Source organism: Caretta caretta, chromosome 6 (assembly GCF_965140235.1).
Source record: "Caretta caretta isolate rCarCar2 chromosome 6, rCarCar1.hap1, whole genome shotgun sequence".
NCBI lineage: Eukaryota > Metazoa > Chordata > Testudines > Cheloniidae > Caretta > Caretta caretta.
Window position 1 is genome coordinate 20397134 of NC_134211.1, and position 17143 is coordinate 20414276.

General features: G+C 40.8%; 1 protein-coding gene across 1 annotated transcript in view; it reads right to left on the minus strand.

Moving 5' to 3' along the window:
• The window catches only part of DEAF1 (DEAF1 transcription factor), a 44716-nt gene that overhangs the window by 17361 nt on the left and 10212 nt on the right, over positions 1–17143 (minus strand). The window contains 2 exon segments of the mRNA XM_048852265.2: positions 11988–12116; positions 15758–15886. Coding sequence (XP_048708222.2) covers positions 11988–12116; positions 15758–15886 — 258 coding nt within the window.

Below are 17143 nucleotides of genomic sequence, written 5' to 3' on the forward strand. Positions count from 1 at the left end.
AAGAGCACTTCTAGCTCCGGAGAACACAGATAAATTATTATCCTCATATTCTTATCAGCACTGGATAACTGGAAGGACGGGCAGGCCCGAATTGTAGGTAATAGCTTTATTTGTTATAAGCAGATGGGGCTGTGACCTGAGAAGTACAATCACAGGTCACAGAGCCATGAATAAGCAGGAGCAAATGCAACAGCCAGGACTATCCTTATTTGCCATATTCTCACATGAAGCAATTAGTTAGGAGACAGTTAAGGATGACTGTGTTGCAGAGGAGTGCTGCAAATCCCTTCTCCCATTAAAAACATTTACACACACACACACCCCACTTCTACACCTTTTAAAAATAGCCCTAAATGTAAGAACATCTGGAAACTAAGTTCAGGTAGTCAGGCAATTCCCCACTGCTACATGTTCCTTCTTCACTCACTGTCATCTGAACTAACACAAAGCAAAGCAGGGACCACAAACTCTTACACATTGTTTTTGCAAGCGTTCACGATGTCAAACTGACTCATGTAACATGTGGGAGGTTGGCTGCACTAGCATTCACTGTAGCATGGAATGTTTAGCAAAATATGAGATTAATACAGAACGATGAACATTTAACAGACTATAACTGCACCGTCCCAAAATTTATATTCTAAATCTCTCTGGGAGTCTAATTATGGCTAAGTCAGACCACTTGCTACAGCAAAGGTGCATTAGAAAGAACAAAATATCACTTCTCTTTGCTCCCAGCCATGAATTTTTCGTATTTACCATATTGCTAAAAAGGTGTACGAAGGAATTTAACAAAATCCCACCAACTTTCAAAATATATTAGCTATCCATATATGTATTTCTATTGTGTTAGTCACAGGAAGAGTATCTTGGAGTGTTAAAAATGGCCAAATGAACTGCAGTGATAAAATGAAAACTGAATTAATCCCAGATTTACAAGGAAAACAGTCACTCCTGCTATTAACCAGGCTGTGGAGGGGGGGCATCCAGTATTGAAATAAGTTTACATTAAATGTTAAAAAAAACATTATTCCACTGGTTCACTGAAGTTAGCTTGGAATGAACCATTCAATGACATAAGATACCTTGCAATCCACAGCATCTGTGGCTGACTGCACTCAGGAACCTCTCATTCGCATCTCTTTAGATCCAGTATCTTTCAGCACTGTCACAGATTTCTGGCTTCCTCTTCAATTGGATACACCCCTGAATGCACTGTGCTGGTGAAGTTACTTTCACCGGGGAACCTTGCTGGAGCCGCTAACTGGCCTAGAAGGGATCGATTAAGTGCCCCCTTTGTTATATTGCACAGTTTCACAAATTGTGTTCTTCAACACATTCAGCTCCCAGTGAAATCTTACTCAATTTGAGGAACCCTCCTTGTAATCATTTTAGAATGAGTATCTAAAAATCCACCAAAAAATGGCCTTACTCAATCAGATCTGTTAGCTATGAAAGCGTGGCAACACAATCTGGTACTTTATTTCAATAATTTTTCCCTGTCAATATATTCACAAAGTCTCTTGCTGTTATGTTTGGCTATTAAGATGAAACAACCCATGGTGGCAAGGATTCACAGAACAAAAACAAACAAGCAGAGCCTTCAGCTTTAGCAGGCTAGTAATCCCCAGCATAGCTTGCCATTGCCAAAGCAGACACCTATGAGTATACTAGGCACAAAAAGCAAATGTTAATACTAGGGCTGACAATTAATCGCAGTTAACTCATGTGATTAACTCAAAAAATTAATTGTGATTAATCACGCTGTTAAATAATAGAATACCAATTGAAATTTATTAAATATTTTTGGATGTTTTCTACATTTTCAATTATATTGATTTCAATTACAACACAGAATACAAAGTGTACAGTGCTCACTTTATATTTATTTTTATTACAAATATTTGCACTGTAAAAAACAAAAGAAATAGTATTTTTCAATTAACCTAATACAAGTACTGTAGTGCAATCTCTTTATCATGAAAGTTGAACTTACAAATGTAGAATTATGTACAAAAAAATAACTGCATTCAAAAATAAAACAAAGTCCACTCAATCCTACTTCAGCCAATTGCTCAGACAAACAAGTTTGGTTATAATTTGCAGGAGATAATGCTGCCCACTTCTTGTTTACAGTGTCACCTGAAAGTGAAAACAGGCATTGCAGGGCACTTTTGTAACTGGCGTTGCAAGGTATTGATGTGCCAGAGATGCCAAACATTCGTATGCACCTTTATGCTTCGGCCACGAGTCCAGAGGACATGCTTCCATGCTGATTGTAGAATAGCAGGGTTGGAAGGGACCTCAGGAGGTCAATCTAGTCCAACCTCCTGTTCAAAGCAGGACCAATCCCCAATTTTTGCCCCAGATCCCTAAATGGCCCCCTCAAGGACTGAACTCACAACCCTGGGTTTAGCAGGCCAATGCTCAAACCACTGAGCTATCCCTCCCACCAATGACACACATTATTAAAAAAAAAAAGTGTTAATTACATTTGTGACTGAACTCCTTGGGAAGAATTGTATGTCTCCTGTTTTGTTTTACCTGCATTCTGCCATATATTACATGTCATAGCAGTCTTGGATGATGACCCAGCACATGTTCGTTTTAAGAACACTTTCACAGCATATTTGATAAAAATGCACAGAAGGTACCAATGTGAGATTTCTAAAAATAGCTACAGCACTCAATCCAAGATTTAAGATTGTGCCTTTCAAAATCTGAGAGGGACGAGGTTTGGCGCATGCTTTCAGAAGATTTAAAAGAGCAACACTCAGATACGGAAACTACAGAACCCGAACCACCAAAAAAGAAAATCAACCTTCTGCTGGTGGCATCTGACTCAGATGATGAAAATGAACATGCTTCAGTCCGCTATGCTTTGGACCCTTATCGAGCAGAACCCGTCATCAGCATGGACGCATGTCCTCTGGAATGGTGACTGAAGCATAAAGGGACATATGAATCTTTAGCACATCTGGCACGTAAATATCTTGCGGCACTGGCTACAACAGTGCCGTTTGAACACCTGTTCTCAGAGTCTGGTGACGTTGTGAACAAGAAGCGGGCAGCATTATCTCCTGCAAATTGTAACCAATCTTGTTTGTCTGAGCGATTGGCTGAAGTAGGACTGAGTGGACTTGCAGGCTCTAAAATTTTACATTGTTTTATTTTTGAATGCCTTTTTTTTTTATATAATTCTACATTTGTAAGTTCAACTTTCATGATAAAGAGATTGCACTACAGTATTTGTATTAGGTGAAAAATACTATTTTTTTTATTTTATTACAGTGCAAATATTTGTAATCAAAAATAAATATAAAGTGAGCACTGTACACTTTGTATTCTGTGTCGTAATTGAAATCAATATATTTGACAAGGTAGAAAACATCCACAAATATTTAATGAATTTCAATTGGTATTCTATTGTTTAACAGTGTGATTAATCACGATTATTTTTTGTAATCGCTTGACAGTCCTGATAAATACTATCATTGTTAAAAAACACACAATGGCACATTTATACACTAGTGACAGAAGCATATCTACAAATACCATTGGTCGCAGAGCAATGTCCAACACAGCTGGAAATAATGGTATTAAAGATATAATAATGAAGTTTTCAATTCTCACCACTGCCTGATGATAGCCTTTGAGAAGGGTCAGAATAAAATTTCTCTTCCTACCAAGTTTGTCTCTCTATTTGGCATAGGCAGATCCTCCTCTGTCTCCTGCATGATGAATACACCTGAATGTAACAGTGCTTTCAGTAACAACTTCAGGCTAAGTCTTCATCTAGTGCAGCAGCACTGTGAATGATAGCTCAGCTCTGAAGAAGGTGTTTGACAGAGTAAATGCTGCTGCAGGGTACAAAATATTGTTTTCACTAAAATGGCAGCTACCGGCTCTAGAGTTATGATAGGAAGTTTACTACAGGGGAGGTTCTTGAAAATAAAGCAACACACCAGGACTGAAATCTTCAAAGCATCTAAAGGATCTATCCTATAACTTTAATGGGAACCGGACTTTGAAAAACTCAGCGTAGGTATCTGGAATCATATGGATATTGTCATTAGATACTAACAGCCCTCTTCAGGTTGTCAGACTAATTTCCCAAAGGAGGCTGTGATCTCCTCAGCAGTGGTGAAAGCAAAGCCAGAGAAAACCATCTTTGTCCTCTTTTGCTTCAGACTGGGGAAACAGAACTTAGCACAGTGGAACCCTAGCTATCAAAAACTCAAATACAATGAAACACCATTTATAGGTCCCAATTTCAGGAAATCATTCCTGTTCATTTTACGCACAGGCTTATGCCTAACTACATACTTCAAAGTAAGCACAAGCTTAAGTGCTGTCCTGAATAGGGATGGGTTTATGTGCTTTCCTGAACTGGGGCTGTACTGAAGTAAACTGAAAGTCCTCAATTGCTTCAATACACTGCAGCAATGTATGCAATGCAGTTTTGATTGTAGTGAACCTCAGCTTAGTGAAGTTCTTGTCAAGAAAAGTGATTTCACTGCATCAAATATTGAATATTCAGTAAGTCAGGGACTGAAATAAGTGTAACAACATGTTAGCAATTTTCAGGTCATAATTTATCACTCGATATACCAACGATAAGAGAAAGACAAATCTTGTCATGAATTTAGATGAGGTTAGTACTTCCTGAAAACCAGAAGTAGCCAACTGTATGATACGGTAGGTTGGACAGGTGACCTTTACTGACAGGTAGCACTGCAAGTGCAGGAACATGAAGCAGATGACTGACATTTTTCCCCGAAAACCCTTATTAAGACACTAAATTAAAACAGATGTTTGCACACTATAATCACAGTACCACTTGTATTTAGAGACATAAAGGAGACCTGCCCTCTTTCATAAGAGATTGTTTGCCAACAACTTCTTCCAATGTTGGATTTTCTACACAATAAGGACTACAGTTTGACATTTGATAACACTATCTAATAGGAAATATTTGTGCTCTCTCAGTGTTAGCATACGACTCGTAAACATTGACTGGCATTTACCAAACTTCATTCACTTCCTTTGTGAAAAGACCAATATTTAAGCAATAGACTCACGCCCTGAAAGAGAAGCAAAGATTTAAATTTATTTTTGACCGAGCAGAAATTTATCGCATTGCTCTACCCGGTAGTGCGAAGTGTAGCTATAAAATGTCATATGCTACTTCGGGATTAAAGAGAATCAAAATCTGTCTGGAAAGATATATTTAAAAGTTATCCCAAAGCACACAAGGTAGCCAACTAACTGAATAATTTCGCAGTTCACAAAAATTCTCACATGCCTACAAACTGATCAGCAGAGGCCTAGCCTCGCTTTAAAAATATTGTTATTGTAACATCTTGTATTACAGGCCACAACTCCAAAACAAGTGAATACAGGCTTTGCAGATGTGCTTCCTGTCCTGAAATATCTGTGCCACCACACTGTGCCAAAACCAACTCTGTCAAAACAGAAAGCAAATACTGAAGAATATGAGTGGCCTGGTAATTATGTTATCAAATCTTTGCTTTGTAATGTGGACTTCAGTTTATCTGATAAAAGCACTAAAAAATAGAAAGGCCTGATGAGGGTTAAAAAGGGAAGAGGAAATTAATTTTTCCTTCTGGTTTACAAGCTGCCCGGCTCATTTCTGTATTTACATATCCATTTCTTGGAACATAAGAGAATTAATAAAAGGGCTTAAAAACTGTTCACCTTCAGCTCCCGAGTGTTAATAACCTCCGCATTTCATTAGCTGCCACATGAATAAACATCCATTTGGCTCCATCCTGAATGGCTTCATAGAATCAGAAATTAGAGAAGCAAAAGGCCCATTAGGTCATCTAATCCAACAACCAGCCCGAGCAGAGTACTTGCCTACTGTATGCTTGCTGTCCAGCTTCATTTTAAAAGCAGTGGCCCCCGAACTTTTCAGGGTAATGCTCCCCCTTACTCCTGTCTGCACTCCACGACTGCCAGGGGGGTGGTGAGGACTGGTCACTGACGTGGGTAAGGGGGCCAGAGCTGGGGCCAGGAACAGAGACTTGGACAGGGGCCGAGGCTGGGGTCAAAGCTGCGGTCAGGCTGTGGTGGAGGCCAGAGCTGCAGCCAAGGCCAGGGGCAGAGTAGGGTTGGTGGCACTCCCTCCCTGTCCCCCGTGGGGGCTGGCCCAGGCCCCGCTGTGCCCCCCGAATGTTTCTCCATGGCCCCGAGGGGGGGCACATCCCACAATTTGAGGACCACTGTTTTAAAGGGACACCATGAACTTAGAACAACCCAACACTTCTGTCTGGAATGTCTATTCCCTAGTAATTGTTACAAGTGACATGAAAGATTAAGTGGAAGAGATCAGTGTTAGAGACCACTCTATAGCTGAATGTAAAAGTTACATTAATACAACATTAAGTTTGCATCAAATAATTATATAAAAAGTGTTCAGACCCCACTGAGCATGCTTGGATGTGATTTTTCAATTGCTTATTAACTTTGGTTTTAAACTGCACCCTCCCAAGCCTACCATAGGCTATAGACTAGTTAGGAGGAGGAGGATGGGCATAGTTGTGGAAGTCAGGCATTCTGGGTTCTGCCACTTAATTTGTCATGTGACTGGACAAGTCATTTAACCAGTTTTCCACATCTATAGAATGATAACACTTTCTCAGCACACAGGTATTGTAAGGGTTATTTATTTGTAAAATGCTTTAAGATAATCAGAGGAAAGGCACAACAGAAAAGTGCAAAGTGCTATTACAGGTTTCCCAGTCACAGGAAAAATGGCTGAAGTTCGAGACAGGTCAGACTTTTAAACAATAAATTTAAATTCACCTTTGGGCTGAAATAGTGAAAGATATGAACCACTTATGCCAATGGAAATTTGCATTCCAGTGATCACTGTACTCCTTACCAATTCTTATGCAGAATAGCTCTATGGAACCCTATGGGCCTGCTCCCGCTCCCATTGAAGCCTGGTGTCAGCTGGGGCCTCTAGGTGCTACTGCAATACATATAAATAACAGCAGCACATCTCCCCTTAATTTCAATGGGGCAAGCTCTATGAACATAAAGCATTTTGCCAACATTTAGTGACTAAGCTCTTTCTTGAAATCGCACCATGTACACAGCTTTTCAAAAAAAAAAAAAAAAAAAAAAAAAAAAAAACAACCTACCAATGATAAGCCACACAAAATTAATATATTAAGAAAATCTTCCACTGATGTGTAGGACACAGCATCTGTAAGATGCCACCTTACTTGTCAATACAATCAGGATCTACATATTCAATTATTTTCAAACCAAGATCTGTCCCAGCAACAAGAACAGGAATTCAAGAGACAAACATTGTGAAGGAGAAAAGGAGTACTTGTGGCACCTTAGAGACTAACCAATTTATTTGAGCATGAGCTTTCGTGAGCTACAGCTCACTTCATCAGATGTATACCGTGGAAACTGCAGCAGACTTTATATACACACAGAGAATATGAAACAATACCTCCTCCCACCCCACTGTCCTGCTGGTAATAGCTTATCTAAAGTGATCAACAGGTGGGCCATTTCCAGCACAAATCCAGGTTTTCTCACCCTCCACCCCCCCACACAAATTCACTCTCCTGCTGGTGCTAGCCCATCCAAAGTGACAACTCTTTACATAATCAGGTCGGGCTATTTCCTGCATAGATCCAGGTTTTCTCACATCCCCCCCACCCCCATACACACACAAACTCACTCTCCTGCTGGTAATAGTTCATCTAAACTGACCACTCTCCAAGTTTAAATCCAAGTTAAACCAGAACATCTGGGGGGGGGGTAGGAAAAAACAAGAGGAAACAGGCTACCTTGCATAATGACTTAGCCACTCCCAGTCTCTATTTAAGCCTAAATTAATAGTATCCAATTTGCAAATGAATTCCAATTCAGCAGTTTCTCGCTGGAGTCTGGATTTGAAGTTTTTTTGTTTTAAGATAGCGACCTTCATGTCTGTGATTGCGTGACCAGAGAGATTGAAGTGTTCTCCGACTGGTTTATGAATGTTATAATTCTTGACATCTGATTTGTGTCCATTTATTCTTTTACGTAGAGACTGTCCAGTTTGACCAATGTACATGGCAGAGGGGCATTGCTGGCACATGATGGCATATATCACATTGGTGGATGTGCAGGTGAACTAAGCTATTACCAGCAGGACAGTGGGGTGGGAGGAGGTATTGTTTCATATTCTCTGTGTGTATATAAAGTCTGCTGCAGTTTCCACGGTATACATCTGATGAAGTGAGCTGTAGCTCACGAAAGCTCATGCTCAAATAAATTGGTTAGTCTCTAAGGTGCCACAAGTACTCCTTTTCTTTTTGCGAATACAGACTAACACGGCTGTTCCTCTGAAACCTGTCATTGTGAAGGAGGGATATGTTTAGATCACAAAATTTTTTCCCATTCTTTCAGACTAATACTTTTAAACAGTACGGATGGAAAGTTATTTTGCTTATACAGTATAATTCTGTTTGAACAAAAACTTGTCATGTTTCTTGATAGATAGCACAAGAATCCATACTTTGGTTATCTACTTTACCAGAACTCTTCTGTACTGATTATTGGAACTGGTAAGACAAAACATTGCAGTTCATAAGATTTGTGCTAATTTTTGGAACTAATTAGTAGAAAGTAAATCTTTTCTCTGTTCAGAATACTATTATCACATTGACTTCAGAAGACAAATATATAAGGGCACAAGTCAGTCATATTCAGATCTTATCCTACATCCACTAAAAAAATCATTGCTATGCTGGCATCAGGTCATTAGTGCTGTATGGAAGGACTCTAGCACCTATGCATTATATTGCACTGAGTGCACTAGAGAACACACATTTTGGGAAAATAAAAGGTTATCAGCCAAGTATTTAGACTTTATGCCTAGAAAACGCATGCAGCTCCCAATCTGCATAGTGGCAATGTTTTGGAAATAGCTCGTCCCCTTTTCAAATCCAGTAAACACCTTCCCCAGTTTTCAGATATATCACAAAACCTGTCAGTTGCCATTCCTGAGGGACTGGTTAAAAGGCACTAAGTGCATCTCAGTTTTCAACCTGTGTAACTCCCAGTTTGCTGTTGACAGGTTGAGGTTTTCTTGACAGGTTGACTATGTGTCAAGTTTTACTGAATCAAATCCCTGTTTTACAACTGTTGTTTTGGTGTAGAAGATAGCTTGTGAGGCAAACAAGGAGAAATTCCCCATTCTTTTAAAAGGAATCCTTCAGACAAGCACCACTCTCCTTCCATGTGGAAGGAGAGGGTCAGCTACCTCTCCAAAGGCCTGCAAAGGCCTCACTGTGCATTCTGTGATTGATACTGGGAAAGGGGACGGAGACAAGCTGACCTGAGGAATGGGAGGGGACAGCAGATGTACTTTGTCCACTATCCAGACTTGGAGAGATCAAGTGAAAATAATACATCCCCAAGTCTATATGAACTTTTCGGTGTGACCACTGCAGCTAAAGGAAACCCTAGCAGCATGACTCCCACAATTACAGGGAGCTGGGAGGGAATCCTAAAAGGGGTCATACTCAATGCAGAGGGAATGATCTGGGCCAGTGTTTTTCTTCTTAGAAGTCATAAGGCACACCACAGTTTCACTGAGCAATAAGCATGAACTACTCTACATTTAGGAGGGACAAGGCGTATTCTTAAGCAATAATACTGTTATTTTCCTTTCTCCCAGTGGAAAGCAATCCCAGTCCAGTGAACGTCAATGGAATTGAAAGCAGTGTCCCAGTCGATCACTTCTAAAAACACCTATTTATCAGTTATGTAGAATTTTTTGGGGTGCCTCTTTCAAGAAAGAGGACATTAAAGTGCACAATATTGTTATAGCCCTGTCAGTACCAGGATATTAGAGAGACAAGGTGAGTGTGGTACAAGTTTTAGAGTTTACACAGAGCTCTTCTTTAGTATCTACGTAAGCTCGAAAGCTTCTCTCTCTCACCAATAGAAGTTGGTCCAATAAAAGATATTACCTCCCCCATGTTGTCTGTTTCTTACATTAGAGGTTAGATTTTCAGAAGAAGCAGAGCAGGGGCATGCACCTGTTTTGCCTGCAACACTCAAGTTTAGGTGTGTGCTTTTTTTGAGGGAAAAATCTACTGTGCTCTCTTTTTAAAGTTTAATTCTAACATTCTGTCCACACAACAACTTTCAAGACCAGTTAAGGAAACTAGCACAGTTTAAAAGAGAGCTGCACAATAAGCTTTTACAAAACTATTTTTGAACTCTGCTCGGGGAGACAATATAACACAACGCAGTTGTCATGTGGAAGGAGCTTTGTAGCATTTGCTACAGAACTCCACTAGTTCTCTCCAAAACTCCCACAATACACAGTAAGATACCAACAAAGGCTACATCCCTTTCCAAACCATGTATGTACACACAACTTTGGCCAGACTAATGCAGTTATCAGAAAGATTTCTGGAGATGTGTAAACTTTCTGAGATGACTGTATTAATCCTACAGAAAAAAAAATATATACAGCAAAATAGACAACACAAAAGCAAACCACTTTATCCTGAACTTTAAGTCACTAAATGCCTGATTTTCATCTAGCACCTTTATTCTCATCTTCTCAACGTAACATGATTTGCCTTCTGCAGCTTTGTCCTCAGCTGAACAGATCCCTGATCTGCTGTGAAACTTGCTAAACCACAAATATCATTCTGGGATGATACATCTCATAGTCTCAAGAGATGGAGAACTGATTTTGGAGTCATGGAATCATAAGATTATACCTGGGGGAAAAAAGAAAAGCCTCCCGGGAAGGTGACCGAAAACCTGCTGATCCACAGAAAGGAATGGGAATTTTAGAGTCAGCTGCATGTGAACTTGTATTTGGAGAAGGGGAAAGGGTACCTCAAATACAGGACTTTATTAGTCAAAATCAGCCAAAGCTCCTGGCTGACAACATTGAAACACAGTTCTGTGAAAAGCTGCTAAAGGAAACCTCTATCAGATTTAGGAAGTGGGATTTTAATGTAACCCTGTGTGATACAAACCAAAAAAAAAAAAAAAAAAAAAAAAGGTTCTTAAGGTTTCAAGGCAGAAGTGGAAAACCCTCTACAAAGAACAGATTTCTGCCCTCTCCCATTCTTAACATCAGTCCAGCTAAGGAACATAGGAGTAAATTTACTTCTTCGTACAATCATTAGCTAAGGAAGAAGTTGAGGTTATGGGGTAAACCCAGGTACTGCAAACTGTGGTTTATTTTAGAGCAGTGGTTCCCATACTTTAACAACCTGTGAACCCCTTTCACTGAAGTGTCAAGTCTCACAAACCCCCTCCTAAAAATGAATATTTCCAGGGATTTTCTCCTTTACCTGAGTATAAATTATAAACGCAGTGATCTTGGAAATATAAAATTTGTTTTTATGAAAGGCTTATTACACACTATTCATTATTATTTATCATTACAGTATTTTTATTACATTATGAAAACAGCAACAGTCTTCCAAGTTCTCACTTTTGTAGCTTGTATCACTTTGAATAAGCCTGTTATAAGACAAGGCTCCTATGTTTCATCAAGGAGTATCAGATGTGAAACAGCATGAAGGTATTTAAGAAGCCAACTCAAAGAGCTCCTCCTAGACAAGCATTCAGGTCTTGAGCAGTCTAGGCAAACAACCCACGTTATAACAAGTTCTTCATAATAATTTGAAAAACAATACTAGCTACCTATTTAATTTTAAAAAGAGCAAAAAATATCCACCTCCCTTTCCATTTCTTATGAGGAGTTTTGAAGTTTAAATCTCCTCACTGTGATAGATATGCTTGCTTTGATCTGCTTAACTCTTGGAAATTCAGTAGCTCCATGCCGCTGGCCCCGTGCTGCCCGGGGTCCCTAGGGACAGCTCTGTCTTCCATTAGGGATTTTTTTCCCCCCAAGAACCACCTGTAACATTTCACAAACCCCAGTTTGGGAACCATTATTTTAGAGAGACAAAACTTACCTATTTTGGGATGGGAAGTTGGCAGTGCAGCTTCTGGAAAAGGTGAAATCTGACAATTGTCCTGATAACTTGGATAGTGAGGTTCTGGATGACTGACACGGCAAGGTTGCTGGACAGTAGTATCTTGTACTATTGGAAGAAGGAACAGTATTATAAGCCCATAAAGCACTTGTTATACATTGCTTTGACATTTTTTGTATTCAGATTGACATAAGTTTCCAAAATCTGTGGTAACTATAAGCATTATGAATGCTTCTGGAAACAGTGGTGTGATTTGCATGGGTGCCAGGTTTGTATAATTTTTGGTGGTGCCCAGAACGGGTCCAAGCAGAGCCATCCTGTCCATAGGACAGACCAGGGCAACCACCCCGAGCCCTGCGCTTTGTGAGGCCCCGCGCTTTGGGGGGACGCGGCATCCAGGGCAGCCTGGGGGGGTTAGCAGGGGGCCTGGCACAGGCAGCAGTGAGCATCCCGCCCCGCCAGTTCCCAGCATCGCTTAGGGGAGAGGGCGGAAGCCAGAAAGAGACTGGGTGAAGGTTTGGGGAAAAGGGTGGAATGGGGGCAGGGAGGGGGCAGAGCAGGTGTGGGAAGAGGCAGGGTGGAGCAGGGGTGGAGTGGGGGCAGGACGGGGACTTGGGGGAAGGGGTGGAATGGGGGCTGGGCGGGGCAGGGCAGAGCAAGAGTGGGAAGAGGCAAGGTGGAGCGGAGCAGGGCGGCTAGGTCGCTTGATGCTGCCAGTGCCAGGCCCCCTGCAAGTTCCCGAGGCCACCCTGGACCCTGTGTCCCCCTGAAGCATGGGGCCCAGGGCAGTTGCCCCAGTCCGTCCTATGGACAGGGTGGCTCTGAAAGTTTAAACCCAAACATTCTGAATTCAATGTGCCGCCGTTCCTGAATATTGGTGGAGCACGGGCACCACGGGCCCATATAACTCGCTGCCTACGGTGATTTGACACTGCTGCCAGACACGCAGTCCATCCACTGTTACTCCATGTGAGTCTCCTCTTCCACTTTTTAAGGTTTCTACAAAGACTATCACCCCTCCCCTCCAAACTTACTTCTATATTGTCAAGATCATCCAAAGATTCCAAAATGCTTGACAAAGGTTTTATGATTCTCAAAGATGGCACAGTACAGATGTTCAGGACTTGTCCAAGGTCACACAGTAATTCTAAAGCAGGGCTGACACTAGAACCCAGGTCTCCTGGCTGCCCGTTCTGTGTTCTAGACACTATACCTTAAATAACTACTGGTAAGCGAGCATGGAGCTGAACGGCAATGTTCTGAAATCTCTCACACCACACCTTAAATTGGTCTGCATTATACTAGAGCAGTGGTTCTCAACCTATTTACCACTGTGGGACGCATAAGACCGAGAGAGCTGCATATGTGGACCGCATCCAAACAAAATATATACTACCCATATGACCCTGAGGATGTCACATGGGCCGCAGCTGTGTGCTGACTGCAAGAACCACTGTACTAGAGTGATTCGGAATACCCTATTCTCCTCGTTCCCTTCTCTTTCCCTGTTGTGCACCTCAATGTTGCATAGAAGGCAAAAGCCTGTATTAAACTATAGGAGAGAAAGTTAATAAAGCCCAAATGCATAAGCTAGCTCAAAACTCACATCCCACCTCGTAGATTGCATTATCTTATGTTCTCCTCCCTCTGTGCACAGTGTTTCCTCTCCAACTATCTGAAAGCCACTGCACTGCATTACAGTTCATTAGCCTACCTCCCCCTAGAAAAAATATTTGGTGAGGCTTCATATGAAGGCTGTTATATGAAAAGAACTGTTGTAAACTGCACTGTACATAACTCAAGTCTAGTACCTAATAATCACTTATGAATAAATAACTCTTATACTGCAGCCACATTTTTCATTTTCAATATGCTTTAAATAATACACTTACAGGCTCTCATATAGCACTTTTGTCATCATTAGAGCATACAGCACTCTACATAAGGTGGTTAATATCAATATCCCCATTTTACAGATGGGGAAACTGAGGCACAGGGCGGTGAAATGACTTGCCCAAGGTCACACAGCAGGCCAGCAGGAGAGACACAGGTCTTGTGCGTCCCATTCCAGTGCCCTCTCCACCATACCACACTGCCCCTCAAACATTATCACACTATGTTCTATCACCATACCACTATATCTTAAAGAAAACGTCCCATACCAGTTTTGCACCCACCAAAACACGGCCATGCAAAAATGTCTGCACAAAAAGTGGACCACAAGACTTCAGGAGATATTTAGAGTGCGGGTTGAGGCCCCTTCAGAAGTTTTGCCCATAGTATGGTAACTACATTTCAGTGCAACTATTCTGCACATTGCAAGGTTAATAAAAATAAAACTTTAGTTCCACTGAACTTGCCTTCAGACTGTATTCCTTTTGTATGCAATTTGCAGGCTGGTAGTGCGCATAGATTAGAGAAGTGGTTCTCAACCAGGGGTACATGTACCTCTTGAAGTACACAGAGGTCTTCCAGGGGGTGCAACAACTCATCTAGATATTTGCCTAGTTTTACAACAGGCTACAGAAAAAGCACTAGCGAAGTCAGTACAAACTAAAATTTCATACAATGACTCTACATGCTATACACTGAAATGTAAGTACAATATTTATATTCCAATTGATTTATTTTAGAATTCTATGGTAAAATGAGAGAGTCAGCAGTTTTTCAGTAATAGTGTGCTGACACACTTGTATTTTTCTCTGATTTTGTAAGCAAGAAGTTTTAAAGTGAGGTGAAACTTGAGGGTATGCAAGACAAATCAGACTCCTGACGGGTACAGTAATTTGGAAAGGTTGAGAGCCACTGGGTTAGAGGCACAGAGTGTAAAACCAGAATGGACCACCAAATCATCTAGCCTGACAAGTATATCACTGGCCACCTACACCGTGCAGCACCCGCATACTAAATCCAACAACTGAAATGAGATTAAAACTATTACAGGATACTAGACTATTATGTGACACAGGCAGAGTATAGGAGGGATCAAGTTGCAGGGGCCTTGGGCACTGGTACAACTGCAGGGAAAGGATTAAGTGAGATATACCCAGATAATACTGCAAGTGACCCATACCCCATGCTGCAGAAGAAGGTGAAAAACCCCTTAGGTTTTACAAAAAAACACATAGAAAGAAGACTTTAAAAAAAATTACAGGATTCACATAACTTGGACTTTATTTAATCCAAACTCTAAAGCAAGAGACACTATGCTATTGTTGGGTATGTTTTTGACATTGGTATTTGTTCCTTCTGTCAGAACTATTTGAATTGCCAGACGAGCTATTAATTCATTACACTGTTTTGCCTTCCACTGTGCGGAAGTAATACTTAAATTATTATTGAAAGAGTAGAAGGAAAATATTTCTATTTTTTCAGTTTACTTTGGAGATTTGACAGCATTTTTCATCCAGTCAGTTTCATTGCACAGACAGTTACCCTTTTGGGGGGTTGTTTTTTCAGAGTAAAAGGGGAAGAGGAAAACAAAAGTGGAAGATGGGTTTGTAAAAAAACACAAAAATTACCAAGGAGGACGCAGTGGCAGGTGCAGTAACAAAGTATTTTTAACTCATTTTATGAAATTGACAAGATTTCAAAGTGATGGTGTCATTTTGAGGAAAAGAGAATAAATAATCTACACCCTTTGGTTAAACCCTTGAAGAAAAGTCTCACAGCTGCTTTCAATGGCAATGGGAGTTCAGAACCCCACACACGTGTCTACTGCAAACTGCATGTGTGTTTTGAGGACTTACCAGTGGCTCCAGTGAATACATCACCCTGGGATGGACTTTCTGAGATGATAGCTGTGGCCTCCACGGTTGATGCACGGTCGAAGGTCAGAGCACCAGAAGTAGTGATCTGTCCTGACGGAGTCACGGTGACTGGAAATAGCAGAAGCACTTTCATAATTAGTGCTCAACTCTGAAGCCTTGGTTGTTTAGCTGTTGATCTCCCTGTTCTGAATCATCCTAAGTCACAGAATTCACAGATCAGTAATTGACCTGTGTTATCAATATTTGGATAACACCTCCATCGCACAGAATGGTAAATGGAAACAAAAATCTCATTTTGGCTTCTGAATTCATTGTGCACACATCAGCTTCCCAGAGTTATGGCTCATTTTAGTCTCTGAAGCGTGGGACCCAGATCAGTCCTGCACAGTTTTATTCCTATTGCATTACAACAATTTCAAATCACTACACAAGTGATGCCACAACACAGTAGCCAACGGAAAATAAAGCAACAGGGCTAGGAAATCCAACAAGGCAGATTTCTAATTCATGGAAACTTCAGTGAGAGCAGCTATTACTGGTCTGAGAAACTAGAGTCACCTCAATATACTTCCACTATGGTTTGGTTCTTTGGACTATTACCACCTTATTTCCCTTAAAAGGTGACCCACACCACTCTGAGACAATGAACAATGTGCAACGCTAAAGCCACAAAATCCTTCCATACCAAAATTCCAAAGACAGTGGACTAGGGTATTTAGAAAGATCTTAAAACAACCCTATATTTTTTAACTCCCCTAATCAAGCCCAAGGAAAGGAATCACACCTGCCATCTTGGGCTCACTCCTGCGCCTATTATATGTTCAGATAGATCTTTTCACAAAAAACACAAATACCAAGCTTGAGAAATGGCTGCAGATACTCATTCTTGCAAGGACCTGTTACAAGATGGTGGCTGCTCCTAGCAACAGTCAAATAGGTTCATCTTTATTTCAGAAGCTGATTTGAGCATGTTAGAGAGCCAGAGAACCTGTGTTCAGTTGTGTTTTTAAAACAAAACTGATCAACAAAAAACAATTTTGGAACCCCCTGAGCACAAGGCTTTGATCATGAGACTGAAGTCTGCAGGATTCTGCAAGAGACCGAGTCGACCCAAATTCTGGACCTCTTCCCTTAAAATCGAACTGCTTTACATTTCAAACAAACTTTGACTTAATTGCCATATACTTCTATTTTCTACATTTTCTTTCTCAGTATTGTTGACAGTTAAATATTTTTCTTGGCTAACAAAAATTTTCCTTCAGGCAATACAGGTATTTCCCTTCCTGCCCAATTCATTCAGTATAGTTGCAATCCAAATCCTGAGACTTCACTACCAGGAAGAGACTGGAAAGTCGCATACACTGA